Raw genomic sequence first — 27,478 nt, 5'->3', positions numbered from 1 at the left:
GGCCAGAACTAACCCTGATTCACTTCAGCCACGTGTTGATCCTCTCCTGTAATGACAGGACTTGCTAATCAATAGTATGAGCCACTCCACAACAAAGTAACAGGCAAGAAGAACTGTGTTACATGACTGGCAGCAACAAAGGAACCACAGGACACTGCAGTTAAGCAGGGGAGCTCTGGAGGTGATCCACAAACCCCTCCACAGAGCAGGGCTCACCTGGAGGGTAAATCAGGTGGTTCAGGACCTCGTCTCATGCTGAAGTCCAAGGAGGAAGAGCTGGGAAGCACAGCACCTGGTGGGGGCTTTGCTCAGGAAACAGGACACTCTGAGCTCACTTGTGCGCTCAGAACATCGACCTTACCAGCCAAGTGCAGTACATCCAGTTCCTTGTACAGCCAGAACTCGCCTTTAAATATGGCTCTTGGGAAAAATGGCATTTCTCCATTAATCCAATACACGCTGGTCTGCTTGAGCCCAAACTAAATTATGTCCAGCTGCATTACTTCGATACAAAACAAGAGGCAGAGCCATTAATCTTGTGAAAACACATTAAACATGCACACCTGACCTTTCCACCAAGGACAAATATCCCCTTTCATGACTTCAACAAACACTCCCAGGTAATACACGGGTATCAGCTCTGAGAATCACGGGGTCATCAGTTTTTTTGCCACAGAACAGCATTCACAAAAACCTTTCAACACAAAAGGAGATAACAGCAGTCCTTGCAAGCAGATGATCTTCCCACTTCAAGGTCTTCTGGTCTCAGTGATTTGCAGAATTTTCCAAAATCTGCAAGTTTTCTTTTTTTAAAATGGTGTTTCAAAGCTCTTTAGAAATTACAACCTGTTGGACTGCAAATGCACACACTGCTGTTTAGAAGCTGGTCTCAGGCAAGTAAATCCCAACAAAACCAGAAAAACTGGATAAGTACATTCATCCCATTCATCTCAATTGGATGAAAGCTATGAAGCCTAAAATGTGAGAATTTAAATTCCTGCATTTATGAGTCATATCAGTGATGACCACACAAAGAATTACCTGCTTAAAAGTACAAGTATAATATTTGGGGCATTTTTCCCTCAGCTGGTTGAATATTAAAAAATAGAGAGACAACCAAAGCATGACTGTCCAACCAAAACTCAGTGGAGATCTGTAGTTATGCAGTTGTGCTTTAAAGAATTATATTTCTAGTATTTAATGAGAATTCAAGCCTAACCTCAGAAATATACAACTCTCTACATGGATTACACTTCCTATTCCATAGAGTATCAAACTTTATGTCCATACAACAAGCAAAACTTTTAATGTCGTGATACTGCAGATGCATCTAAAATACCTGACTCTCCTCTGAGCAGCCCAGTGTACATTTAAACAGCCTTTTGGAGCTGCAACATCTTTGAAACCAGCATAAACTTCTATGCACATCCACAGTACTTGAGAAAACATTCCAGAGAGAAGGATGCTACGAGGGCACACAGGAGCCAAAAGCTCTTCCTGGGAAAAGTGGATGGTTTCCATAACCAGGGATGACGTGACAGTTGTGTGAGGTGGTTACAGTGTCAGGACTCTGCCTTTGGCAGATGTTTCCACAGCACTCCCACACCATGAGTCACCTGGGACCGCTCTGGTTCCACATCATCAACAAAACACTTCATTCATGCTGAATTGGGTGAACAGGGAGGGCAGCACATAGCTGTGCTCAGAGGAGTGGCATCGCCAGGCAACATCCTTCATGGGGATATTCTAGGCTCACATTTCTGTCACAAAGTAGTAGCTACAACATTAATTTTCTATTTTACCGATGTAATTTTCTGTATTTCGGGCAGATTTTTAGGAGGGGACCTAGAACTCTTTAACCGCGTTTTTGTTGTGCTATTTTGTGAGGTGCAGTAAAAACCAGCATTCTGCAGGACAAGAACATCAATTAAATCCATTTCTCAGGCAGAATCTGAGAGAAAGAGGCAATAAATTGGACAGATGAAGAGCCAGACCTGTGCTTCTGTAGCCATCTTGCACCAGCATGCTTGGGATTTTTTGCCTGGAGTGCAAACAGCTGAAGTTGATTTTGATTTAAATTTTCCGGATGATATTAAAAGCAGCTTAGTTTGAGCGATGTGTCAGATTTACGGACTCCCGTGCTGGGATTTGCCGAGGGCAAGGAGAGCTACACCTGCCTTCTGTGCGATGTCAGAACTGATGAGCCGGGGTCCCAGCTCTGGGAAGATCACTGTGCTGGAGACGCGGTTTTGCAGCACTGTTGCACTAAGATCTTCCCAGTGCTGAAACCAAATGCCTTGCTTTTGGTGCAGTGCAAGAGAAAAACTTACTGTCTCTCTCTTAATATTGCAACATTTTGAAGCTTTGCTACAAAATAACGATAACCGATAGTATCTAGAAATCCAGATTTCACACAGCCTGCCGCTAACAAATCTGGGCGGCTTGAAAACGGCAGGTGCAAGCCGAGCTGTAAGAAGCAAGGAGGGGGTATTCTGCCAGCCCTACATTCTCCTCCCTTCCCTTTAAACCCCACCCCACCCCACCACCAGAGAAGTCAGCCCCCTTACCTGATAATATCATCGTTGTGCCCGAGGAAGAATTTCTGGCTGTGCTCCCTGGTGTTGTAAACCACGCCGACTCCGGCCACGAAGTACACGACCTCTTTCCCTGCCGTGTAGTACAGGTTGTTGCGGCACTGGTGGCCCCGGTAGCCGTACACCCACTCCAGCCGGAGCTGGCAGCGCGGAGCCGTCCGATCCGCCATGATAACCAACCCCCTGCCCACCCGCACACAGCCGAGCGCTGACCCGCCTGCCCCCGGCACGCTTTCCCCTTTCCGACGTTGGCGATGCCTGCCCAGCTGCCGGAGCCTCAGGTGGCCCTTCGGAGCGGGGAAGGGGCCGGGAAGCGCATCGGCGGAGCCGGGATGCCGCCGCTCAGCGCCGCGCCGCCACCATCATCTGCCGCCGCCGCTGCCCAGGACGAGCCGCCGCCGCTCCGCCGCCGCCGCGCCACCAGCCAACTTCTCGGGGGCACACCGGCACACCTACATGGGCAGCGCACGGGGCCTGCCGTCCTCCCGAAGGCAAAGTAACTTCTGTGCGTCACCAGCACCACCTGCCAAAGGCTTCCCGCTGCGTCTCCCGTGCGGCACCTTCTTGGCTTCCTGCACAACGCTTCCTGGGCGCTCCTCTTTCTAACATAGTTACCCCCGGGGCCAGAGCTGAAAGAGAAGAAAACACAAGCCCCGTGGGTTTGAATGGCAGAGTGCACGTGTGTTTAAGAGGGGACTCCTGGGATGGGGGAGCTCTGCCTGACGGGGGGGACTGTTCGGGTGAGGGGAGCTCTGCTGGGATGGGCGCTGCGGGTGCTCTGGGCGGTTCTGAGCCCTTTCACACGATCCAACGCTCCGAGTCCTCACAGGAATCCTCTCTTTCAATACCGTCTCATACACAACATCCAGCATAAATATGGGCATATAACCCAGCTTTCCTTATCCCCCAGCGACCCAAAACTTCCTCCTTTTGGATTCTACAGCAACCATGTAATTAAAACAATTTTAAATTTCCCATTTTCAGTCACTCCAATTCACCACGAGGTAGTGGGGGCTGGTGGCTTTTTTTTTTTTGCCTTTTTTTTTTTTTTTTTTGTACTGTCATCCTTTGGAATGATATTCCAAGGAACACATTTCCTCGCTTGTGTTCTGCTTTTCCTGAAAGCAGAATTTGTATTGTCATTATCAGCCGAGCGTGGTTGCTGCATGTCGTTGGTGATAAGACATCCACCGCTTTATAGTATCGCTCCACAGGAGCCCAAACCCAGCCCTCCAGAAACTCGGCCACAACCGCAGGGAAGAGGATGCTGGAATCAGAGAACCAAACATTCACAGGGCACAGAGCCAGACGGACGGGGAGAGGGAATTAATTCCAAGGCTGACAACAACCCCTGTACCTTTTCCCACACAGCACGCCTCACACCGACGTGCGCGTTGGCACCGCTCACACCCGGGGTCACAGCGCCGGCAGCACTCCGGGACGCGGCGGCGGGACTGCCGCCCGCAGGGAACGCGCTGCTCGCCCGAGGCGAACCTCGGAGCCTCCGGACCCACCTCCAGCGGGAGCCCGGCCCCCGGCGGGCGGGCGGAGCCCTCACGGTGCCGCCCCGGGCGGGCGGAGCCCTCACGGAGCCCTCACGGCGGCCGCCCTGGGGCGGGGCCGCCGCGCGCGGCGCCTCACGGGGCGCGAGCGCTTCCCGCCCTTTCGGTGGCGCGCGGCGCCTTGGGGGGCGCGAGCCTTTCCCGCCCTTTGGGGGTCCGGGGCCGTGAGGGGCCGCGGTACCGCCAGCCCTGCCCCGCCAGGGGATTAAGGCAATAAAAACCCACTTTCTGCTTTCCCTGTTTACCGCAGTCTCCACAAGTCTCACAAGATACAACCAAATTCGCAGTCACCTTTTTTTTTTTTTTTTAACGGCTTCACCAGCAAAACACCCTGTTTTATCATAAAATATCCTGAGTTGGAAGGGACCCCCAGGGATCATGGAGTTCCACTCCTGGCCCTGCACAGGACACCCCAACAATCCCACCCTGTCCCCGAGAGCGCTGTCCACATGCTCCTTGAGCTCTGGCAGCGCTCGATTATCCTCTGGGTGAAAAACCTTTTCCTGATATCCCACCTGAACCTCCCCTGACTCAGCTCCGGCTGTTTCCTGGAGTTCTGTCACTGGTCATTACACAATTTACACCTGCGTGTGGGTCTCAGCGGTTTAAATCCTGCCGGGACCGGTCCCTTCTCTGGAATTAAGTTCCCTGTGGGAACACGCCAGGTCTTTGGGACAGGACACGTCCTGGCTGTACCTTTCATGCAGGTTCACCTGCACAAACCCCCTGCTCTTCCAGCGCTCCCCCAGAACGTGCTGGCAAAGGCTTTTAGCACCCTTATTTACTCATCTTACAGCCGGGCCTGCACTAATCTGAATGCTCTTAAAAGCTTTGTAAAATATTTCAAATTCGTTGCATTACCCACCAGCACACAAACCCACTCGTGCTGGGCTGAAGCATCTTTGTGTAGCTGCCAAAACTATTTCAATATCTTTTTTTTTTTTTTTGTCAGACTGTGGAAAACCGCTTTGTTACCCTGTGGATGTGGGTATCTAATAAGGCTTCCAGTGAATGATAAATTCTTTATCCTTTCCCATCCCACTATTATTCAATAGAATAAATTCCATGTGATCATAGCTTTCCTTTTATCATTTTTTTGGCTAAACTGTCTGAATCACATTAAAAAATTAATAGATATGACAAATAGGCTACTTATCTACTCAATAAAGACAAATAAAAAACTAGTTTCAAGCCTCTGCTTGTGTGGCTGTCACCTCTCTGTGAGCAACAGTAGTCAAGCTGAACTTTGTATTTAATCCTTCATGAAAACATATATCCTCAGTTTTAGAAAAAAATGATTTTTATACATCATTATCATTATTTTAGCAATTAAGCACACTAGTTATGAAGCAAGGCCCCAAAAAACCCTCAGAGAAAAACCTGTAAATGTGTGCAGCTACACAAGTTTAGTTTCACTCATTTGTCCGTAATCTATACCCTCAAGAATTTAGTGAATGTTATGGTGGTGATTGAATTAATTAATTCAATTAATTAATTTAATGGTGAGGGGTTTGTGGGCTGGGTTTTGGATTTTTTTCAATTAAAAAAAATGCACTATTTACTTTCCTCTCAGGAGCTGTCATGTTGCCGAAAACGTTCCTCAGTGCTGCAACCTGCTGTTCACTGTCAGCACAACATAAATATCCCTCATGCTCTCCTGGGGTTTTTTGGGTGTTAATACTGGATTTTGGAGTCCTCAGCATCACAAATCCAAGAAAGGCTGGGAAGGAAAAATACAAACCAAGACAGAGTGTGAATCTTACTAAAAAAGGGGTGTTTCTGTTCAAAAAAAGAGTCGTCTGAATGTGCTTCCAATTTAATGTAACTCCTGTAAAAATTAACACTTTAAAATATGTTGAAGAACTTAATTAAAAGAGACATAAAAATTTGCAATAGCAGCAGCATTTTCTCCTGTGGCAAGGAGCCTGTTAGCTTGGAATACATATCCCATCATTTTACTGCCTTTTTTTTTGGTATTAAATGTAAAAAAACAACTGATGTGGCATCTTGTATGAGTAGTACCTGAATGACAGTCTCTGCTCTCCACCCAAGGGACCATTCCCTGCTGTTGGGTTTTTTGGAGGGCTTTGGGTTTGGTTTTTTGGTTTTATTTGCTTGTTTATAGCAAGCCTCGTATAGAAGATGCCAAAAAGCACCGCATCTCAAATGAACTCCAATGCTCTGTGATACATCCTGCCCACTCTGTACATGTCCAAGAGCTGTGATTAACAATGAACACTGAGGTTTTCCCTCCCAGAAACATCTGTGTTATGTCCTAGATCTCTGCTCCACAAAATAGCCTTTATAACTCCTATTTTTGTGGATGAATGTACAGCAGATGCACAGAGATGCCATATTAATTGGTATTTCAAAATCAGTACTTCTTATTTGAGCTGTAAATGCTTTTTTAAATTCTATAAAATCCCTAAGACCTTGGGGGGAGGGTTTAGAAGCAGGAGCTGTGATCTGGTTCTGTTTGTTTGTTGCCTGGCATTACATTAATCCAATCCTGATTGATGCCTCTCAGTGATTTTACGATTTAACTACAAAATCATAACAGGGGAATTGGCTCTAAGCTCTTATTCCTTGTGGGCAGGAACACTGATTTGCATTAATGAAACGCTCGGATCTGGCCAGAAATAGCATTAGGGGGAAAACAGAGAAGAGGAAAAATTGGAGCATTTTGCATCCTCAAGCCCATTTCTGAGAGACCAGACACTGGTCTCCCAGAGCCCATCTCTGCTGGGGCACTGCCTGCCTCCATCCAGCCCTCCATGGGGGCTGCCTTCCTGCCATCTTTTCCTGGAATCTCAGTGACCAGTTTAAAATTACGACCGTCATAGCAGAAAGCTTGACCTTCCCAGAGAGCTGCTCTCCTTCCCTCTGCCCCAGCAGGGATGGTGCTGTTCCTCGCCTTCCCATAGCCTGGCTGCCATACTCGACTCAGCTTCCCTCCTACGACGGTGCATCTGAGACGTGTCTAAATCTCGCCTCGAGTTTACATAACTCCTTAGAAATCTGCCTTTCTGAGTGAAGAGAACTTTCACCCAAGCTCTCAGTTCTCTCGAGTGCACAGATAACACCCGGTGTGGTGTTCCAGTGAGAGCGGCTCCGCTGCAGCTCAGCATCTCCCTGGACACAGTGACCTCTCATGGACGATGCTGGCACTTAGTGAGCAAGGGAGTTTTGTCTCACTGGGCGTGGGAGGGAAAGGAAAGCAGTAGGAGCAATAGGAGACTGATAACAAAATTCATGTTAGGCCCAGGTAATTTTTACAGTGAAAGTGTAATGAGCCACCACAGCGTCTCATCTGACGGTGCAAGAGTATTCTGTGAAATGCATTATTTTGGGACACAAAGTAAATGATGCCTCATGGAACAACGTGTATCCACACTGTGCTGAGGCTGTGGTGTTCATGGCACAAGGTGTATTCCCACTGTGCTGTAGCTGGGGTGTTCTCCACCACCAGACTGAGCAGAACGCCGGGCCTGACGAGCAGGGGAGGATCCGCACGCGCTGACGCACAAAGTCCTTCTGTTCGTCCTTTCCACCATAACTGGGTATTTAAGCCAAGTCGCCCCTTTCCTGCCCCCTGGCCCCGTGCTGGGGCTGCCCTGCAGGCTGTGCCCGAGCAGCAGGGCCGGGCCGCTGGGCGCTGGGGCGGGCCGTGCTGCATTATGACACACTGCGGATGCGCCCACGTGGGGCCCGCGAGCGGCTCCGCCGCTGCTGCTGCTGCCCGGGCTGTCAGCTGACAGCACACACGGCGTCTGCACTGCCTTCCGTGGCACCGGCACCCAGGGCTACCTGCTGAATCACAGCACATCCCCACTCCTGTGCTTTTCGGGTTTCATTGCTCTACGCTGTCATACATTTCCCTTTGCTCCCCCCGGGCTGGTTCATGCCTCGCCTCATTTGTACTTTAATCTTGTTTAAAATCCTTGGAAGCAAACCCCAATAATCCACCAGAACTAGAATATCTATCGATTGCTGTCACATGGCTAGAGAAAAACGCTTGACAGGAGATAAATTACAGTGAGCAGTAAGGAAGGAAATAAATTAGAGCCTCAAGCTGAATGCTGACTCCTCAGCTAGGCCCTGCACCCACCACCGTGGGGACACCTGGAATCCCGCTGCATTGAGAACATGGTGCTTTCTTACCTGACTTCTGTCCTGCTTGGCCTCAGAGGGTACTGTAGTGCCAGGCCACGGAAAGGCAGCTGAATCCTCGCTCCACTTGTGCTGGCCCAGGGCTCCCGTCCCTCCTGCTCACGGGATGAGGCCTCGACTGGTCAGTCCACGGACAGAGCTGTGGGGTCAGTGAGCTGGATTCCACTTCTTCAGTGATTTAATTCTTAACATTAATCAGTCATTTAGCACAGCCTGTTCTTCTGAGTTTGGTTTTTTCTAGTGAAAAGGACCAATGTCTTTTCCAACTCATTGCTATTTAAGCTCCTGTATTTTTCAGCTACCTGTGATTAGTTAAGGCAGCAAAAACCAAAACAGCCACCAAAAATAGCAAAACTACATCATACCTGCAAGCTATTAATTACAAAAGTATATTCTTAAGGTCCCTACACATTTAAAGTCCATACTCTGTGAACTCAAGCATAAAAAAAACCAACATGGTGAAGGGAAAAACCATCTAAACCAATATTTCACCAGGACAGAGATGAATCATTCCTTTCTTTTCCTTTACCGTTACCATTAATCTTCCTTGTACAGAGGACAGCCCTACCACAGAACATATTCTCTGTGCAGAACAGATGGATTAATCTGCATTAGATTACTTGCATCAATCTAAAAGAACACCAACACAAGCTTAATTCCAATGGCTAAGGAGTTCTGGGTTTTCCCCCACACTGCACTCAGTTTGCCGGGATATGGGAAGGACCCTTCAGGATATAAACTGTGCTCCAGCTCCTCCCCCTTCAGTGAGTAACTGTGTTGGGAGTCTGGCCATGGTGACTGGGGCAGTCTGGGCAGTGACACAGCCACCTCTGAACAGGGACCACTGGTGGCAATGACAGCTGCTCCCATTTCAGTCCTGTCTCCAACAGCTACCTTTACAGTCTCTCTTCTCCCCCTGCTATTTTCCAGCAGTCCCTCCCTTCGCCTGATGCAGGAGATTCCCGCAGTCCCTCTCCCTGCCCTGGCCCTGGCTGTGCCCACTGACCTGCCTGCTCTGGCCCGGCTGTGTCCGGAGGCTGCTCCTGACCCACCACCTCTCTCTGCAGGGAGCTGCTCCCTGACGCTCCGAGGCTTACTAGGGCTCACTCCTGGTCCTCACCAACCTCCAGGCAGCTCCTAAGCAGAAAGCATTTTTATTCAAGTCATTTTTGGGAACAACTTTCAGTGAGAAGCAAGACAAAGAAGGAAACAACTCTGAAGGCACGTTCAGCCCAGTCACCCCAGAATCACACACCACAGGCCATCGAGATGGATCTGTCGCTGCTCAGTGCAGCAGCTCAATTAAGTGACACATACTTAAGGCATCCACATCTCTGTGCACTTTAATCAACTAAGAACATTGTTTCATAGCCTCTAATGTTAAACCTCAGCTTTTTCTATTGTGTAAAAATTTACATTTACAATACTAGCAGTGTTAGCCTACATTTCACTAATAATTAGAGTGGAACAACGTAACATTACAGAGTAAAAATCCATGTGCATGAATATTCCGTTGTTTAACAACCAAAAAACTTCGGAAAACAAGAAAAACCCAGAGAACACTGCACACTCCATGAAAAGAATCCAGACACTGTATATTGGTCACATGTTCGGGAAACTGTCGCTTGGAAGCACGTTTTGTTTGCAGTTTGTCTGCTTTCCACCTAAAGTTATATTTGAGTGTATTTTAATAATTACAATACATTAAAAACCAGGTTCCTTACATTTCACTGAATATAGAACATATTGGAGCTTCTCAGAGCTATTTCTCTTGGATGCTTCCCTAGGCAGCCTCCAAGGTAAGGAAAGGACTTAAGCACTTGAGCAAAAGGTGGGTAAAAAATTGGAGAATGGCACTTACTCCAAATGATGTGCTTTGGCTGCCAACTTTTACATGGAGCTTTACCTCAGTCAGGTAAATGTCCAGGTAACTCCATCGCCCCAGCCTCTGCTTATGCTTTACTTCCATCCATTCTGCTGGATTTACTTCTCACAAACGGTATCTACGTCTAAATATTTTACAAAATATTGATTTCATTCCTTTTTTGGCATATAATTTGGGGAGCAGGGTAAAAGGGAGGGCAGCTGGGAAGCGAGGAGAAAGAAAAGTGGGAAGAGAGAAAACAGCTATTTCCGAATGAACTTTAGCACGAGAGAATGGAATTACATTTGGAGACATCAGTTTCAGTGCACAGGAGAGGTGACATTTTAAAATAACTTTATTTTTGATCCTCTTTCAAAATTATGATTTAACATCGTCAGAAATGAAATAAGAAACTTACCCAGCATATTTAGTTTTAAAAGCATTTAATGACATCGCATATATTTAACAGATAGGGTAAAAGTCTAGAGGTACAGTTCGATACAACTGAAAGCCAGTTCCAGTACTACTCTTGACTACAGGCCCAGTCATTGAAAGTTCATTCCTATTAAATGTAATTTTTGATTGTGCAGTAAGATGAAAATTTTTCATTACAATAGTTACAGTGACAGAAATGCACACTATGTATCAAAGAGCAAGGTAATGTAGCAAAATTATAACACACAGTGCTGCAGCTGACAAGCAAGTAACCATTTGAGTAACATTACTTTTCCAGTAAATGCTTCAGTTCCACTTTTACACTTATCGATGATTTTAAAGGGTTTATTATACATCTAGTCTTATTATACTTTGTACTAGAATTATCTGAAACATACAATATAATGTATTTCGAAAAAAAAAAAAAAAACGAAAACAAAAACAAAACAAACCCAATTTGAAATTACAGCTTATTTGAAACTGTCTCAGCCTGTTCATCCGTCTGGAACACCAACATTCTTACGTGTGGTACTCGATGCAGAAACGCCTCGGGCCGCGTTAATAACCAGCGTCGTGTGTGAGTCAACATCCCTGCACTCTGTTACAGCAAAGAGAACACACTGCCCTTCAACGAGTGTTAGAACTGCAAGGGGAGGCTCCACTAGGCGGGACTCAGCGGCACCCTCAGCTGAGGGGACGCTCTGAGCTGGGACATTGGTTTCTCCTGCGCACAGTAGATTCGAAAGCACCGCTGCCTTGCATACCAATAGCACTAGGAGTGGGTTATTTTCCAAGACAGCCTCACAAAATTGAGGAACAGTTTAAATATTAAGATCTAATCTACATTAACTTCATTTAAAAAAAAATAAACAAAACAAAAACAAAAACAAACCCCCAAAACCTGGTCCTCCCTCTCCTACAGAAGCTGCCCAATGCACCTCATACGTTTGTAACTTTAGATTCTTTTTTTTTTTTTGTTGGCTTTTTTTGTTTTAAAACGCTCTATAAATAAAAAAATGTCAATCACATTGAGGAACATGAGGCACAGAGAGTAACGTATTGGTTCTGAGCTCGCATGCTGGAATTCCACTGGAACGGTCAGAGAAGTGCAGTGTGTGGAGATGGAGTTCACTTCTTTTTACCAAAAAGGCTGAATCTTTTCTCTTTGTCTTTCTCCTTGTCCTTCTCCCGCTTGCCAGGGCTGGACTCGCTGGTTATTGTGACGCTGGCGGGCAGGGTCTGGGCACGGCTGGAGGCTGGAGTGCTCTGGGTGGTCGGGGACACCTCGATCTTGTCCGACGAGATGGCTGATGTGATGGCCTGGATCCACGTGTTCATCTCCTCCTTCAAGAAGCCCCGAGGGCAGAGAGCCGTTACAACCCCCAGCCTGCTCTGACCCGCATTGCGGAGGGGGAAGGACACGGGTGGGAAACGGGAGGAATCCGGCCCTAAGCCATGCCCTGGCTCTCCTCCGGCTGTGCTCCTGCAGAGGTGGCTCCTAGAGCTGTCCCTGGGCAGCCCTGAACCTGCACATCACCCACACCCCCCTGCAGAGCACGGAATCAAAGCACACTCAGAGCACAGAGCACAGAGTACTCTGAGCTGGGAGGGAGGGACCCTGCAGTGACGGGGCCCTGAGCTCTCAGCAGCTCTGTGTCCCCTCTGCTACAACAGCACCCGTGGCACAGCAGAAATAAACCACAAGAAAAGCGAACTTACGTCGTCTTTGGCTTGGAAGAGGTATTCATTGCCATCGGTCAATCTGCAAAGGAAACAACACCCAGAGTGTTCCTGGCTCTTGTAAAACCCAGCAAAGTCCTGCAGCTGCTCTGCTCAGGGCACGGTGCTGGGCTGGCTCCAGGGACTGCACTGTGTGGCAGGGAGGAGGAGCTGCCTCTCCTCACAGGAAAGGCCAGGGTCTCCCTTCTGTTGGATTCCTGCGCTGATTTTACTCAAATGGTTTAACTGGGATACAATTAACAATACATGTGAAGATACATATTAATTAAAAAACAACAGAATAATGCCAGGCCAGGCACCTGAACAAACAGGAGCCAGGGGCAGCAGGAGCCTTCCCCATCTTTCCCCACAAACCCCAAGCATTTTAACATCTCTTTATGAAATGAAATTGAGTATTAAACAGTAAAATAACAGTGACTGAGTTAGAAAATATCCACCTGCAAGTACCCGAGGGGCCTGGCACATGTGACGGGGGCACTGGGAAAAAAGGGCAGCTGGCTCTTCTGCCTAACTTTGCATTTGGAACAGCACATCCTTACATTAGCAATTCAGAGGGCTTTAAAATAGTCTACAGGATGAATCACATAGCTGCAGGCCTGTCTTCAAGAAAGCTGCATTTCCCTAAATATTTGCTATATATTTCCCTATATATTTTCTATAAAGCAAATTTTGCCCAGATATGGATTCTAACATCTTTAGAGGATTCCTGTACCAATATAAAATTATACTCTTCCAAAAAAACCCAAACCAAAACACCTCTGTCTTGGAATACATGACCTGATCAGTTCATAAAGTCGGGATTACCTAGCATCTGTGTAAAGATAAAATATTTTGAAGATGTATTTAACTGAAGGTTGTTTAGTACAATACACAGTTTCACAAGGAAAAGCCTTTTTTTTTTAACCTTTGAGCAACAGGTCCTTTACATAGCTCAGAGTGAAATGGTCTGTCACTACATGTTCTGGGCCTGAAAATGTGATAGATGTCTTCAGTAGTCTCCTAAATTCATACAGAAAACATTAAACAAGAGGCCTGATTTTGAGAAGAGCCGAACCATGAACGTTCTTGTCAATCAGTTCCAGAGGGAGCAGCTGCAGAGCTGTGAAAGGCACTGTGAAATTCAGGCTCCTACTTCAGGCACCTGCACCTGGCCTGGTCCCAGACAGCAAGTGCACTGATCACTGTGACGGTGTGTTGTGCTCCCTTTGACAAACAGCCCCTGTGTCAGTGCTGGGAAGAGCTGAGTTCCTCGGCTGGGTTCACACAGTGAACACACCCAGCACAGCATTCCCTGAGGGCAAACTGCTGCCCAGCTTTACCTGAGCTTGAACACATGCTTCTTCTTCTTGTAGTCGACCGCCACTTCGCAGACCGCGTCCTTCAGGCTCACGGGGATCTCGTTGTGGTAGGGGATGCCGGAGGCAGCAGCTTTGGAGTCCTTGTAGAAGCCCATCTCTTGGTTGTTGATGACACAGTACACGTTATGCCATGACCTGGGGCACAGGGGAAACAACGAGGGCAGTTATGAATCTGATGCTCTCACTGGCAGAAGTGGGGAAACCAAACACCATTATTTCTGTAAAATAACGGAGATTAGTTCAGTGTGAGGATGTGGATACAGCCTACACTGTCCTGTAAATCCTCTCATGGAAGCACAGCTTTGAGCCAAAAGCACTGCCATTGAGCCACATGGAACAGAGATTTCCCTGTGCCAGCACACCAGCCTGTCCTCACTGGGGGAGGACTCTGGCAGACTGGGCAATTTGCATTCTCGGGAGAGAAACCCATTGACCTTTTAATGGCAAAGCTCTGCTGTAGAAGGAGTTCTCACTGTGCTGCAAACTGATGAATGGACTGTGTGTGAAATCCTTGACTGACACAAACCATGTGCCTCATTCTCCAATAGAGCTGTGAAAATTAACGATTACTGGAAATAAGAGCACCCAGACAGTGGTACTGGTGGCTGTCAGTGCCTCCAAGGCGCTCTCTGGTGTGAACAACCCCAGTGGAACACAAATCCTGGAGTACTGTACTCATGTGTGATCTCAGCTCTGCCAAGGGCTTCGGCTCCTACCAAACCCCACAGATGTTGCTGTAGCTCAGCTCTTGCAATGAACATTTTCCTTGTCAGCCAAGTCACAACTCTCGGTTCCAAGAGCTCTCTCGGGTCACAAAGGACCCCAGTCTGCTTTTCCAGTGAAGACAAATCTCAAAGCTCTGCCTGTTTGAGACCTGCAGGCCTGGCTCCTTAGGAATGGAATCGACTATGGCACACCAATCATCTCCTGCTCATGTTGAACAGATCACAGAGTAGGTGGGAAGTGGTAATGTGCAAACACAAAATGTCAGAAGAATACGAACATTTCTAGTCTCACACCTACGTGGTTTTCTTTTCTTGTAGTAAGATACAACTTGAGATATGTGGAATCAAATCCCACTGCTGCCACAAATCCCTCCTGTGCAGCGGGGAAGTTGTGCTATCTCTGTGCCTCAGTTTTCCACCTGCCACATATGGTTAACGCTGCCCTTCCTACCAAACATCTTTAGTCCCTGCAGCAGCAGGAGGGTGAGCCTGGGAGGTCTCTGGGAGCCGTGAGGAGACAATGGCAGCAGGGCTGGTGGGAGCTGTGTGACATCTGGGTCAGCCCTCTCGGCTGCCCCGGCACGTTACCTGCTGGAGGCTTTCTTGCTGTGTGTCTCCCACTCGTGCTTGCGGTGCAGGAAGCCCTCCATCTGAGCTGAAGGGATCTCCTGGGTTTTGGCTGGAAGGGTAGCAGCAGTCTGGGCCTGAACAGCGGTCTTAGCTTTGCGGTCTGACGTCGGGGAAGGAACTGGACTGGACTCTTTGGAACTCGTCCTCTGTTCTGCAGCTCCATTGACCATCTCGTTTGTGTCTGCAGTTTCTGCCACCTGGGAACAGTGGAGAGCACGTTCAGCCTGCAGCTCCCAGCCCGGGGGTATCCTGCAGTTAACCTGCCTCCCTGCACAACGTGGCTGTGTATAAACTTTGCCTGGAAAATGACACAGGCCAATAAGTTCTCTCTCGCACTCCATGGAGACACAGGAGGCCAAGGAAATTAGAAGGTAGGAATGGATTAGTACCCATTTTATAGGTGGAGAGAAGGGGAAATAAGAGCAGATGAACATCAGTGTGAATTTTACTGTGCTTTGCTCTGCTGGTCAATTCGTATTCTTTAATATATTGTTATCCTAAAATGAGAGCATTTGATTCTGTTGCTAAGTACTCCAATGTTTGGAACAGTAACAATCACACTTTCTACAGACCTAGAGGAACAGTAGAAGTTATACACATCAGCCACCTTAAATACATTTATGGCATTACTGGGGTATTAAAAGTCCATAAAAGGTATTAACTATGAGTCAGCAGAGAAAGATGTCACAATCGCCCAGGAGCATTTACAAAAATGCGTGCAATTCATTTGTTTCTGTAAAAGCTCCTTTCCCACTTTCCCCGTTCCCCTAGTGACACAACAAAATCAAAACATGCAGAAATTAGAGAGATTACACCATGCATTTCATCTCCACCATCCCAGTTAGGATATTGGATCGTAAAGACAAGGGGAATGAGGTCACGAGTCAATTATCGAGGTCTGGTTCAGACTGGCGTTATTAGGTGGGTTGGATTTTGGTTAAAGGAACTGAAAACCACCACAGTCACACAGCATCACACAGCTATTTACCCCCAAACAAAGACAGAACCAAGGCCTTGCCCATCACTTGCTTTGTTGGTCGCGTTGCCTGTCGCACTGGGAGCGATACCCAGAGAGCAGCCGTGACTCCAGCAGCTCTCACTGCTCAAGCTGTCGACGTCTTCAGGAGCCATTCATCCAAAAATCATTTAAATTGGAATCCTAATGGCCATAAGCTTTTGAAATGCAGCTTGGTCCCAGTGTTTTTTTTTTCCTGTACCATTACTTTGACATCTAGAGCTGTTGGTAGCAGCTCCGGAGTTACACAACCAGTGTGTAGTATTATTATTAGCACGTTACTAAAGCTCAGTGCTGCTAATGCTCTAGTAGATTACAAACATTCTGGACTGTTTTTATGCAGACAAGCAGGTTTTTGTGAATGGCACAATAATTAGACATTCCCACTTCTGCACATGGCCTGGACAAATCAAAAGCAGCCGAATTAATTATGCAACAAACTCAATTTTGCCACCGTTTGCTAGAACTTCTTACACCTGCCCAGTGTCTGCTATTGGACCTCACACCTCGTACCTCACGCACGGACCCGGGAAGTTCTGAGTGTCAGCTTGCTCTGAGTATGGGAAGGATTGGTTAACTGCCTTTCAGCAACCTAAACCCCCATAACCCAGACACTGCCCACTGACACGGGGAGAGGATCCCAGCTCACACCGCACTGCAGTCAGGTCTGCTTTGCTCTGCCCATACAGACGTGTAGCCTTACGCTGCTCCTTCACAATTAGGATCAATCTAAGCCACCAAACCTCACTACTTGCATCCAAATCTCAACATATAACAAAAAGGTTGGACTGAAGCGGGGGAGAGGGTCAATAGATGAGGCTGAAGATTACCTGAACGCTGCCAGAACACAGGTGTTGGAATGAACAACCAGCAAGTCACCCCTGGAACCTCAATTAACCGGGGGTCACCCACGGCCAACAGATCACCTTCAGGAATACGGAGTGCCCTTTGCACATCTTTCTGTCCAGTGACACTTCCTGCCCCTCAAACTCTGCTGCAGCCCTGTCTGAGGGAACTGAGGCCTCTGAGGAATTACACAGATCACAGGAACTCATCCCCACAATGAGATAAACTCCCCAGAACCACCTGTCCCCTGCCCGACACCGAGAGCACCATGTTTGCTGGGGCGATACCAGCAAGACGTGACAATGTGACTGCCCTGGGGATACCTACGACCACTGATCTGAGGGAAAACACACCAGCTTCAAACCAGCAGCCACTGCACAGCTGCTTAAGGTGTTTCCTGGGAACTAACATGGAATTCAGTTGCAATCTGCAGCCCTGTGGCTTTAAGTGACAACTGCCAGCTTCAATCACACCATCAGACCTGCGACTTCTACGCCCAGTTCTACTGGTTGTCAGAGGGCCAGGAAAAACCTTCCTGCTGCTCTGTCAGGTTTTATTTCCTTGTCACGTGTTATCTACAATTAACAGAAAACAAGCAAAATAAATGGGAATCACGAACAGCTCTGCCAAGGATGTGTCACCAACACGGAGAGGAAACAGGAGCTGAACAAACTTCAATGGAAACATGCGTGGGACATGCGGAGACAGCGCCGTGGGACAAACCAACAGCAAACACTGTTACAGCACAACAGGGCTCAGGGACACGAGACAGGGCTCTCAAAGGGACTCAGGGTTAGTGGGAGGTGCTTTAGTGGCTACTCTGGAGATACTGAAAGCAGGACTGTGACATGCAACAGGACAGCTGGTGACAACGACAGGAGACACCCCTTTGGTTTTCACAGTGCTTGAAGCAACATTATATTCAGTTCATCAACTCAAGGCTCTGCAGCACAGCTTAAAAAACAGAGATGGATTTGCCTGTTCCAGATGCAAACAGATGACAGGTTGTTCTGGCAAAAGGACCTCTCTAATGCATTAAGCCAGTCCCACAGGCTGTAATAAACAGGTGAAATCTTACACTTCTAGTGTCTAAAATGATGACCTTAATCTATGACATCATTAATTTTTCTTCATTATAAAAGCGGAATTTTTATATAACTGCACTAATACAAACAAAAGAGTCTCTCTCTCTAAATTACTCCTACATACTAATTTTTAGCCCGAGTACACGTGAAGGCTTCGTGGATGGTGGAGTCTGAAGCTCCAGCTGTACTGCCCTGAGAGCTGGCACACCTTACAGGCACAGAGAGCAGCACTGGTGTGGGAGTCACCAGAGCGTGCCCACACAGTCACAGGGAACTTTTAAAAGCATTAAGAAGCTACATGTTGTTATCCTGACAAAAGAAAAAAAAACACGCATCATGAAGTGGAAAGACAAAAGTACAATTACTGAAGCACATCCTCTCAGTCCCCGTCCTCACGTCACAGGCTCAGCCCATCCAGAACAATCCAGCTGCACTGCTCAGCCACTTGGCAGAGCCAAAAGTCTGACCAACAGCAGCAGATCTGGTGCCTCACGTCAGGTCTGACACAGCTGGGTACACCTGAGCTACTGCAACACAGGGCTCAACAAACTCAGCTAAAAAATCCTCATGGAAGACCGAAGATGGCAAAGATGAACGTGGAAATGCATTATGTATCATGGCAATAAAAGACAATAAAATTAAAAAAGAAGCAAACAGGGGATGTATAAGGCTGTGGTAACCAACAAGATGATGATGTGGGACTCGCTTGCAGGTCCCTGAGATTCCCTGCCACAACTGTACAGAATTTATAAACATTACAATACACAACAGCTCACTTTGTAATTGAATATTAAAGATGACCCAAAAGGCTTTATTTCCAGAAAGAGGAAGGTGGAACTGCTGAGCTCCCTGAGCACTGGCAGAGTCTGTGTGCAGACTCAGACCTGACTGGGGTGGGCTATTGGAAAGATAAACTTGTGCTGAAAGGCATTTCCTCCAGGGCCCTTGGTTGGGATGTGTGTTTGCTTTGCAAGAGCCCTGATATCCATGATCTGAGCCTGCCAGGGACCTTCCTGCACGCAGTGTGACCTTGGAGAGCCAGGTTCAGGAACAAGAAGTGTCATTTCTCTCACCACTCAAAGCATTCACTGAAACAAGGAGGCTTTGCAGGAAGGGGATGGAGGGAGGAGCCAGGCCCAGCTCCTGTGTTGCATTAACTCTGGAGACATTTCCTGGCATTTTCCTGGCTGCACAGCAAGGTGCTTGGCATGCATCCTGACCCCACTGGGACACCCCCCTACCAAGAAGGAACCAACAAGGCATGGAGCATTCTGCCTGCCTCTAGGTAAAATAAAGAGCTGGATCTTAGACCAAGGTATTTTATTTAGTTTTTAAAGCATCACAAGCTCTCCCCAGGGGACCACGCTTGGTCTCTTTTACCCCCCTGTCTCTCCAATGCCTGGATACTGAGTTGCTGTAGTGCCAACTGGACGGGACTGAGGCCAAACAGGGCCCAGCACAGCTCTCCAGCAAGATCACAACCCTTCATGAGGACTAAACCCCCAGATAAATCTAGATACTGGGTTTTAATGGTTTATTTAACATTTATTTGTCTCTGCAGTCAATGAGTCCATTCTGCATGGAATGTTATACAACTAACCTTAAGGCTTTTATTTGTCCAGAGTCACACTCCCCCCTCCCTGCCCAGCTCACTTGTGTGGATTATCTTTGGCCTTGTAAATAACCCTCTTGCTAATGCAGCTGATTTAATAATATCGAATAATGCCGTGCTGAGACCTGTTAGTACAACTCGATGCGTCATACCTGTCAGGGTCTAGTGCTCTTCTTCATTAGGCTGTAATCTCAATAATCTCAATTACTCATATAAAGGACGATTTAGCTGGAAAATCTTAATACTATTAGCGACATGAAAAACTCACAGTAAATAACATGAAATAAATGTGTCACCTTAAAGCAACTGAGTGTCAGTGGGGAGATTCAAATAAACAAAGATTAAAGTGAAGCAAATATATCTCCAAGGGGCTGCTAATCAAATAAAAGTCAACTGATGGGAAGGAAGAGAAAAGCAGCAGGGAAATCTGAAGCCAAAAGATGAAACCAGTACCAGTAACCCATACTGAAAAAAGGTGTCTTTTGCTGCAAATGACTCTGTGTCACAGTCCAGACCACGAGCGGTCATTGGCTGTCCGTCTGCTAATAAAGTTTTTGTAGTTTTGGTAGGTTTGGGAGCGGTAACTAACCCGTGGAGACTCCTGGTCTGAAGGCAAACCGTTCTGGGAAACCTGCTCTCCTTTTGTCCCATCCCTGTTGGAGAGAGGAGAAAAGAAAAGAAACTGTATTAAGTTCTTGGAAGTCACGTCTTGTTCACCAAAATTCCTACTGAATATTAATTTAAGAAATTTAAGCGGGTTCCTAAAATCCTCAGGCCCAACTGAATAAATCCAGTGTGAAGTGAGATGAAACCAGACTTTACTGACAGTTACCTTTCAAATAAGCCTCCTCTCACATAAGTAATTCCATAAATGTTAATGTTACATGGATGTGGCTCAAAATCTGTAAGTGATGCTCATCAAACAAAAAAGCTGAGGTTGTTCAGAAACTGTAACTCATAACCCAGGGGCTGTGAAACCAGCAGTTCTACTTGCAGGCCAGAGACACCCCAGCAGCCACAACACTGGATGGAAAATGGGAACGTTCAATTTAGCAGTGAATTCAGGAGCCTGGGAAAGGTCCTGTCCCCATAAACCACCAAGTCTTCTAACAACGGTCACATTACTAAATCCAACAACTTCCCCTCCTTTCACAGCCTGTTTTCAGCCTGAGGACTCACCATTGCTGCTGGGAGTCTGCATCCTCTGCCTTGGGGCCGGGCTCCGGGGTGGGCGGCTGCCTCTTCCGCTCCTCTTCCTCCTGCTGCCGACGCACTTCCAGCAGCTCCAGCTGGGAAAGGAAACGGTTTTGTGCAGTTAAAAGCACTGCCCATTTGTCAGGAGGATTTCTGGAAACTAAGAACACCCCTGTACCTTTTTCTGAAACATAACTGAAATTAAAGTGAACTGGAATGCAATTGGAAGGCAGCAGTCTTGGAAAGTATCGGGCACGCCAAGTTTGTGGCACTGAGTTTGCCAGTGAGGGCACAGAGCATCAGACCCTCTGACACTGAGTGGGGACTGGGCAGCAGGTTATTTATAACCACTGGCCACAGCTGTTTTCCATTTCATTCTATTAAAAAAAACCCCAGACAAACAAAAAACCAACCCAAGTTATTAAAATACCAAAAAGTGCCATCCTCTTGTCTGCTTGCCATACACAGAATTAAAATGTTCCACGTCTGAATCCCTGAAATGAACCATCTCCATAAACCAGCCTGATTGGTGGAGATGCTGAGAAACTCCAGTTCCTTTTGTCTGCAGCTGTGACACTCAGTGTGTGTGAAAAACCAAGCCACTTCAATTTTAGTGGCTAAAGCCAAACTGTTCTCCAAAGATGGCAACATGCTCCCCAAGCATTAATTACTGACACTGCAGCTGGGCTCACAATGGCCTTTGGGGTTTTTTCCCTTATTGTGTCTTTCTAGGGGACAACACAGCCTTGCACTGGAGCAGTCACAACACAACAAACATTTTTGCCAAGGCCCCCTCCCCACCAGTGTCATCTTTAGCCAAAAATCATTTCAAGGGTTTGGATCTGGGTCTGTTCGCTCAGAACCCCCCTTTTAGAGCACAGCTGGTATGGCAGAGGGCTGCAGCAAACTGCTCAGCTCTTACATCTCCTGTCTCAAGGCAGCTCTTGCTGACTCCCGAGGTCATTTATCACTGAAGCCTTTTCCTTGCAGGTTGTTGAGTTCAAATTCACCGGGGGTTTGGTACCGCTGGGGACAGGAACCCTCAGGCTCTGGGGGGTTGGCTGAGGCCCCTCGAAGGATCAACAAGTGCAGATGAGGTTGGCGATGGTGGGAGTTGCTCCCAAGCCCCAGCCCAGAGGAGTGGCCAGCAGAGGCCCAGGCACTCACCGTGGTCAGCCTTTCCAGCGCTGCAAACCTCTCGTCCCAGGTGGCTGCGGACTTTTCAAACGCCTCGTGCCGCTTGATTAATTTTTCCACCTCGTCCACGCTCTGACCGATCTCCCGGCTGGACAGGTAGGGCTCCTGGCCCAGCAGCCAGGCCTCGGCCACGCTGGCATCTCTGGAGAACTGGTGCACCTCCAAAACTGAGCACAGAGGGGACAAGTATTAGCATCGTTCTCCTGCTGCCTTTGCTTTGAGGAAAAATGCAATTTAAGGCCCGCTTTCATTTATTCTATTTAATTTTGCAAGTTCAGTGGGGGGGTTTTGTTCTAATCTGCTGTATCCTACTAACTTCAGCACAGAAAGCTTGTTCTCTGCTGGTTTTCTCCCTCAGACTGCCCTGTCTAGGGAACAGCTGGACAGCAGCTGCAGCTCCCTTCAGCAAACAGTATTTCTGTACCTTGGATATTTCTCCACAGTGTTACAGTTGCAGGTTTCCACGGCCTTTGTTAAGAGTGTCAGAGCTGGGCTGTCCATAGTGTAAAACTTGCAAAATTGTGGTGTTTACAAGTACACCTTTGTCAGTGAACTGCCCATCCACACTGCACTCCCTCAGGAAATGCAGGCACAATACATGCAGGAGGTAGCAGGGCTTTACTGCTCCCTATTTTTAACAGTGCATCCATTGTAGAAATCCTGTTGGAATGTGACACCTGCAAAACAGGTAAAGCTATTGCACCGAGCTCCAAATTTGATCTATAGGGCAAGACCTTTGGTGCAGTTTCTTGGTTTCCAATTCTCCATCATTTACTTATCAACAAGTGGGAGCCTGGCAGCTCTTCTAGCTCAAACACATTCCAAGCACTGTAACATAAAAGGAGCTGTGGGTTTTCTTTTCAACGCTCAGAAAGACACAGTGAAGAGTCAGATACAGCCCAGCCCAGAAGAAATGCAAAGGTGTCCTTACTCAGTCTCAGCCACTCCCATCTGTCTTCCCATTTGTCAATCATTTCTTTTCTCTTTTCCGTGAGCTGCAGCAGCTTCTCCTTGATCTGGAGGGGAAAGGAGAGGGCAGGGCTGTCACACAGGCACCAAAAACCTGCTCACCCCCACACACTGTGCAGCCAATGGCACTGACAGACACTCTGGGACTTTGTCAGGAAGTGACTTCAGCGGGAAACAACAGCTGGTTTTCTCTTCCAAGTATAAATAAATATGACATTTGCATTAAAATATCACATTTGCATAAGCATTCAGTGTCTGTTAAAAACTACAGCACCAAGAGTGTTTGATTAAAAGGGTGCAACGGACAAACAGACGTAAACAGTGCAGTCCTGGATTGGATCTTCTGCCCTTTTTACAGCAAACAGTGCAGAACTGCTGCTCAGGGCTGTTCCAGAACCCCTCCCCTCCCTGAGTGGGCAGTGGCTCCCAACGTTTAGTTTCCTCCCTCCCCCAAAGGGAGGCAGGAGATACACAGGTTAAGCCTCTGTTCTCTGCCTGGACACATCAGAAAAGAAATCAAAGCCTTAAGCGGTTGGATACGGTTTTCTCTTAATATTCCCCAGAATTACTCTCTGCAAGATAAACTTTTTCCTGCTCCTCCCCCTCGCAGGCCTCTCCACAGCATTCCAGTTCCCCTGTACAAAGTCCAGGCTGTCTCACAGCTGCCCTTGCTCAAGGAAGTCACCTTCCCCTCTCTGTAGAGCAGAATGTAGAGAGGAATTCTGCATTCTCTGGGCTGAAAATGACCCTTTAAACCTCGATGCCACCTCTGCTCCCCAACACGAGTTCACAGGGTGAGATTGTACGCTGATTTCCCACCCTGAGGTAACAGGTGTAACACGTGTCCCCGTGAACGCTCAGATTACCCCTGTGTAGATGACACAGGGCCAGTTTGTCCCCCTGGGCCAGCCCAGGCCCCCCAGGAGCACAGTACCTCCTCAGAGGCATAGTGTTTCCTGGCCAGCAGAGACTTGCCCAGCTCGATGCAGGTGGTGAAGCTGTCGTTCCGTGCGTCGATCTCCGCCTTGATACCCTGGTGATTGTTCATGAGCAGCTCCACAGAGGAGACATCCCTAAAAAGGACCAAAACCACGTACTGTGGAGTTAACAGCTGCTACATTTGCAAACAAGCTACACTGTCAAACTGAACTGCAATAGAATTGGTTCCTAGATTGTCTTTGCAGATCGAGAAGCCTTTCCTCAGGAGCAGCACTGTTCTGATCCGAATCAGAGAGTGGATAAGCACCTGAATGAGAGAGTGGATAACCACCTGAATGAGAGACTGGATAACCACCTGAATGAGAGACTGGATAAAAAGAGACTGGATCTCTTTGGGCACTGCAATGACTCCAGCAGCCCCAGCCCCACACAGAACGAGCTGCTGCCCCACCAGCCGTGACACCAGCTGTGACAGATGTTCCTCACTGACCTGCTCCTACAACCTGCAGCCTTATCTTGCCATGGAGAAGATGGCTCACGTTACCTTGGCTTCTCCTGGGCCTCTATCTGCCGGATGACGTCCTCCATCCAGAGCATGAGGTCCCGCACCATGCTGAAGAAGCGGAACTTGTCTCCCGTGTCCACCAGCCTCACCCTGCGGCCCTCGCAGGCGTCCAGCAGCGCCTTCCACGCCTCCAGCACCTCGTTCTCCCTCTTCTGGATGTCATCGGCCTTGTCCCCGGCGTAGGCGGCCTGGAGCCGTGCGGCATCCTCCTGCAGCTGCCTCACCTGGGGGGGAGAGACACATCCCTCAGGGGCCACGCTCCTGATCACACACACAGGGACATTTCAGCTGCTCATTCATCACTGCAGTGGCTCCCCAGTCACTGTAAATGCAGTTGGTCTGTCAGCACTAAAAGGGCTGTTCTGTTGTTAAGTCAATACATCCCCTGGAGAACATTTAAGACGAGACTGGTGGGTCAAGGGACCCCCAAAACAGCAAAGATTTGCCACTGCCTAAGCCTGCTGCAAAACGTGGTGCCAAAACAAAGTGACTGTTAAATGTCACGGCAAGTGGGGGCCGTTTTCATCATCACATCTCCTTCCCCTCACACAAGTGACAACAGCACTCAGGATCTCTGTATCCAAACCACTACTCCAGCTGACAGAGGTGATTTTTGAAAAATGTAGATAATGACTTCAAAGAGAAGAAAATTTGGAAATCTCAAGATTCTACTACTATTAGAAATCTCTTTTCCTTTCAAACACTGTCTTGGGACATCAAATGCTAATTCTTGACTGTTTCACATATTTTTCAAGCCAGGAAACATTCTATTAGCTCTTGCCTAATAATTATTTTTTTTAACATCAAAACAAACTGCCTTCTAGCTACAGGCACAGAGATCATACCTCTCATAATGATCCATCTCAGTGCTCTGGTTGTTCCAGCCAAAAATTACCCTAAATGCTTTCCCGACAGCTCTGTGCTATGATTACATATTCCTCCATTTAAGGCTTGATTATAATTACCTTTTTGAGAGACTGGGATTGATGTTTTGTGAATGTCGCCCATTTTCTGTATAAAATCTACAGCTTCAGAAAGTAAAACACTTGGAAAATCAAATGCTTGCTCTCTCCCCTTTATTCTAGTGCAAATTGCAACATAACCAAGAACTGGCTGGCAGCTTGGCTATAACAGCTCTTTCCTGACCTACTGAGATAAATGCAGTCAGTTGTAATTCCTCTGTTCCTTAACCAACTCGTTCCCTTCCCAAATTCTCATTCTGGCAGCTGAACACTGTATTTTGGTTTAGAATCCCCCATGTGCTCTATGAGCAGCTGCTGCCTTGTACTTAACATATCTTGACTTCAAAAGATTTGGAATTAGATCAAGTTTGGGTGCTTTTAAAAATCTTAGCCTGGACTGTGGACTTTAAATCTCTCCAGACTGCCTTTAGGAAGCACCAGGAAAGGCCATATTTAAATCAGAATGCCCAGCCTCATAATCAAGTCAGAAAGCCTCTGTGCAGATCTTTAGACTTCCTTTGCCTCTCAGAAAGACAAACGGTGCCTGGCACAAGAGGGTTTGGTTGGGGCTTTTTGGCGTTTTTTAAAGCAAAAAAACCCAAACCAATCAACCAGCCAAAAAAACTCCAAACCCCAACAAACCAACCAGGCTTACACATTGCTTCATACTTGTACTTTAAGTCAACACAGAAGCTCTCTGCCTTTATCATTTCTTCTTCACCCAAGGGCAGGAAACGGAGCAACGTCAAACAATTGCTGCCACGTTCAGAAACCTGTGTACTTACAGATGGCTCTCTCAGATAACCAACCTAAGGCACTGACAGAGAAGCAGACAGGTGCAGTTATTCCCACAGCAATCCACTCGGGAAGGGGCTGGCAGAGCTCTGTGTCCCCAGCACGGAGGGGCCAAGGGCAGCAGCAGAACTGCCCCGCTCAGGTTCCCACACCCCCGTTCCCCCGTCACACACCTGGGTGCCCAGGGCCTGGATATCGTGCTCGAACGTCGTGTGCATTCTCTGTAGTGTTTCCACTGTGTTTTGGTCTCTGCCGAGCTCCTCAGGCAGTTTCTTGTGTTTGTCTTGAATACGCCCTAAGATCTCCTTGGCATCGTGGTAAAATTTGTGCAGTTCGTAAGAGGCTGCAAGGATTTGTGTTCTCGTGTCAATGAGCTCCAGGAGGTCAGCCCAGGCCTCATTGAGTCCGTCCTTCCACTCTGCAATTGTGGCAGCATCTGAGTGTCCAGAGTTGATGAGTTCATCTGCCATGTGGTTCACAGTGTCCACACGCTCCTGGCCAATGTTTCCGGTGTCTCGGGCGAATTCCCGGAACCGCTCCTGCAGCATCTGGAGGGCAGAGCAACAGTGCTGTGGTTACAGAGTGACCCTGTGATGGTCTACAGTGACCACTCAGTGTGTGCAGCACCCAGGGAGGGTAGGCCGGCCCGTGGCACCTCCAGGAACTCACCGTGACGTGCTCGTAGTCCTGGCCCAGCTCGTGGGATCCTGCCACCACCTCCCTCTCCGCAATCCACTGCTCCAGGTCGTCCACCTCGCGGTTGAGCTGGAACAGGCGGTGTCTCTCGTCCAGCTTGCCCCTCCTCTCCTCGGCCAGGTCCTTGAGGCCGGCGTACAGCTTGTCCACCTTGGACTGGCGCATGCTGATCCGCTCGCTGGAACACAGGGAGCCCTGGGTCTGCCCCGGGTCTGCACTGTGCTCACAAACCCACGGCAGTGGGGGACGCTGCCCGGGCCAAAGCCCTCCCCCGGGGGATTCACCCACAGAACACACATCTGCTGCACACAGGGCTTGGACTGGGACACGCTGGACCAACCCTCTGCTGGCAGAGATGACTGCAGTAGCTGGAAAACTTGTCTGTCCTGTACTAAAACCCTCTGGCTGTAGAGAGGGAAGAGCTGGGAACCAAGCTCTCTGTTTGTCTGGCCACAGACCACACCAGTCTTCTCCCAAAACTACAGTTAGGATCTGGGCTGCTGAGGCAGAGGCAGTTCATTTTCA

The 27,478-nt window shown here is 48.0% G+C and overlaps 2 protein-coding genes across 8 annotated transcripts in view; both read right to left on the bottom strand.

Annotated features, from left to right (window-relative positions):
* EML6 (EMAP like 6) overlaps nt 1-4,104 on the bottom strand; it is a 79,975-nt gene extending 75,871 nt beyond the window's left edge. Inside the window, exons 1-2 of the mRNA XM_039384536.1 lie at nt 3,952-4,104; nt 2,568-3,223 (exon numbers count right to left, since the gene is read on the bottom strand). Coding sequence (XP_039240470.1) covers nt 2,568-2,764 — 197 coding nt within the window. The 5' untranslated portion in view covers nt 2,765-3,223; nt 3,952-4,104. The remainder of the gene's footprint in view (nt 1-2,567; nt 3,224-3,951) is intronic.
* Nucleotides 4,105-10,527: 6,423 nt separating this feature from the next.
* SPTBN1 (spectrin beta, non-erythrocytic 1) overlaps nt 10,528-27,478 on the bottom strand; it is a 114,588-nt gene continuing 97,637 nt past the window's right edge. For all 7 annotated transcript variants that reach the window (XM_027737413.2, XM_027737415.2, XM_027737416.2 and 4 more), the window contains 12 exons: nt 26,927-27,131; nt 26,431-26,805; nt 24,480-24,724; nt 23,931-24,069; nt 22,959-23,043; nt 21,998-22,194; nt 20,816-20,925; nt 20,226-20,289; nt 15,037-15,275; nt 13,685-13,858; nt 12,345-12,387; nt 10,528-11,969 (listed from right to left, as the gene is read on the bottom strand). In XM_027737413.2, the coding sequence (XP_027593214.1) occupies nt 11,754-11,969; nt 12,345-12,387; nt 13,685-13,858; nt 15,037-15,275; nt 20,226-20,289; nt 20,816-20,925; nt 21,998-22,194; nt 22,959-23,043; nt 23,931-24,069; nt 24,480-24,724; nt 26,431-26,805; nt 26,927-27,131 (2,092 nt within the window). In that variant the 3' untranslated portion in view covers nt 10,528-11,753. The remainder of the gene's footprint in view (nt 11,970-12,344; nt 12,388-13,684; nt 13,859-15,036; nt 15,276-20,225; nt 20,290-20,815; nt 20,926-21,997; nt 22,195-22,958; nt 23,044-23,930; nt 24,070-24,479; nt 24,725-26,430; nt 26,806-26,926; nt 27,132-27,478) is intronic.

The sequence above is a fragment of the Pipra filicauda genome, unplaced genomic scaffold (assembly GCF_003945595.2).
Source record: "Pipra filicauda isolate LSUMZ 115617 unplaced genomic scaffold, ASM394559v2 scaffold35_size7292922_pilon, whole genome shotgun sequence".
NCBI classification, from domain to species: Eukaryota; Metazoa; Chordata; class Aves; order Passeriformes; family Pipridae; genus Pipra; species Pipra filicauda.
The sequence above is the reverse complement of the archived record's forward strand: the minus strand, read 5'-3'. Positions and strand labels throughout refer to the sequence as shown.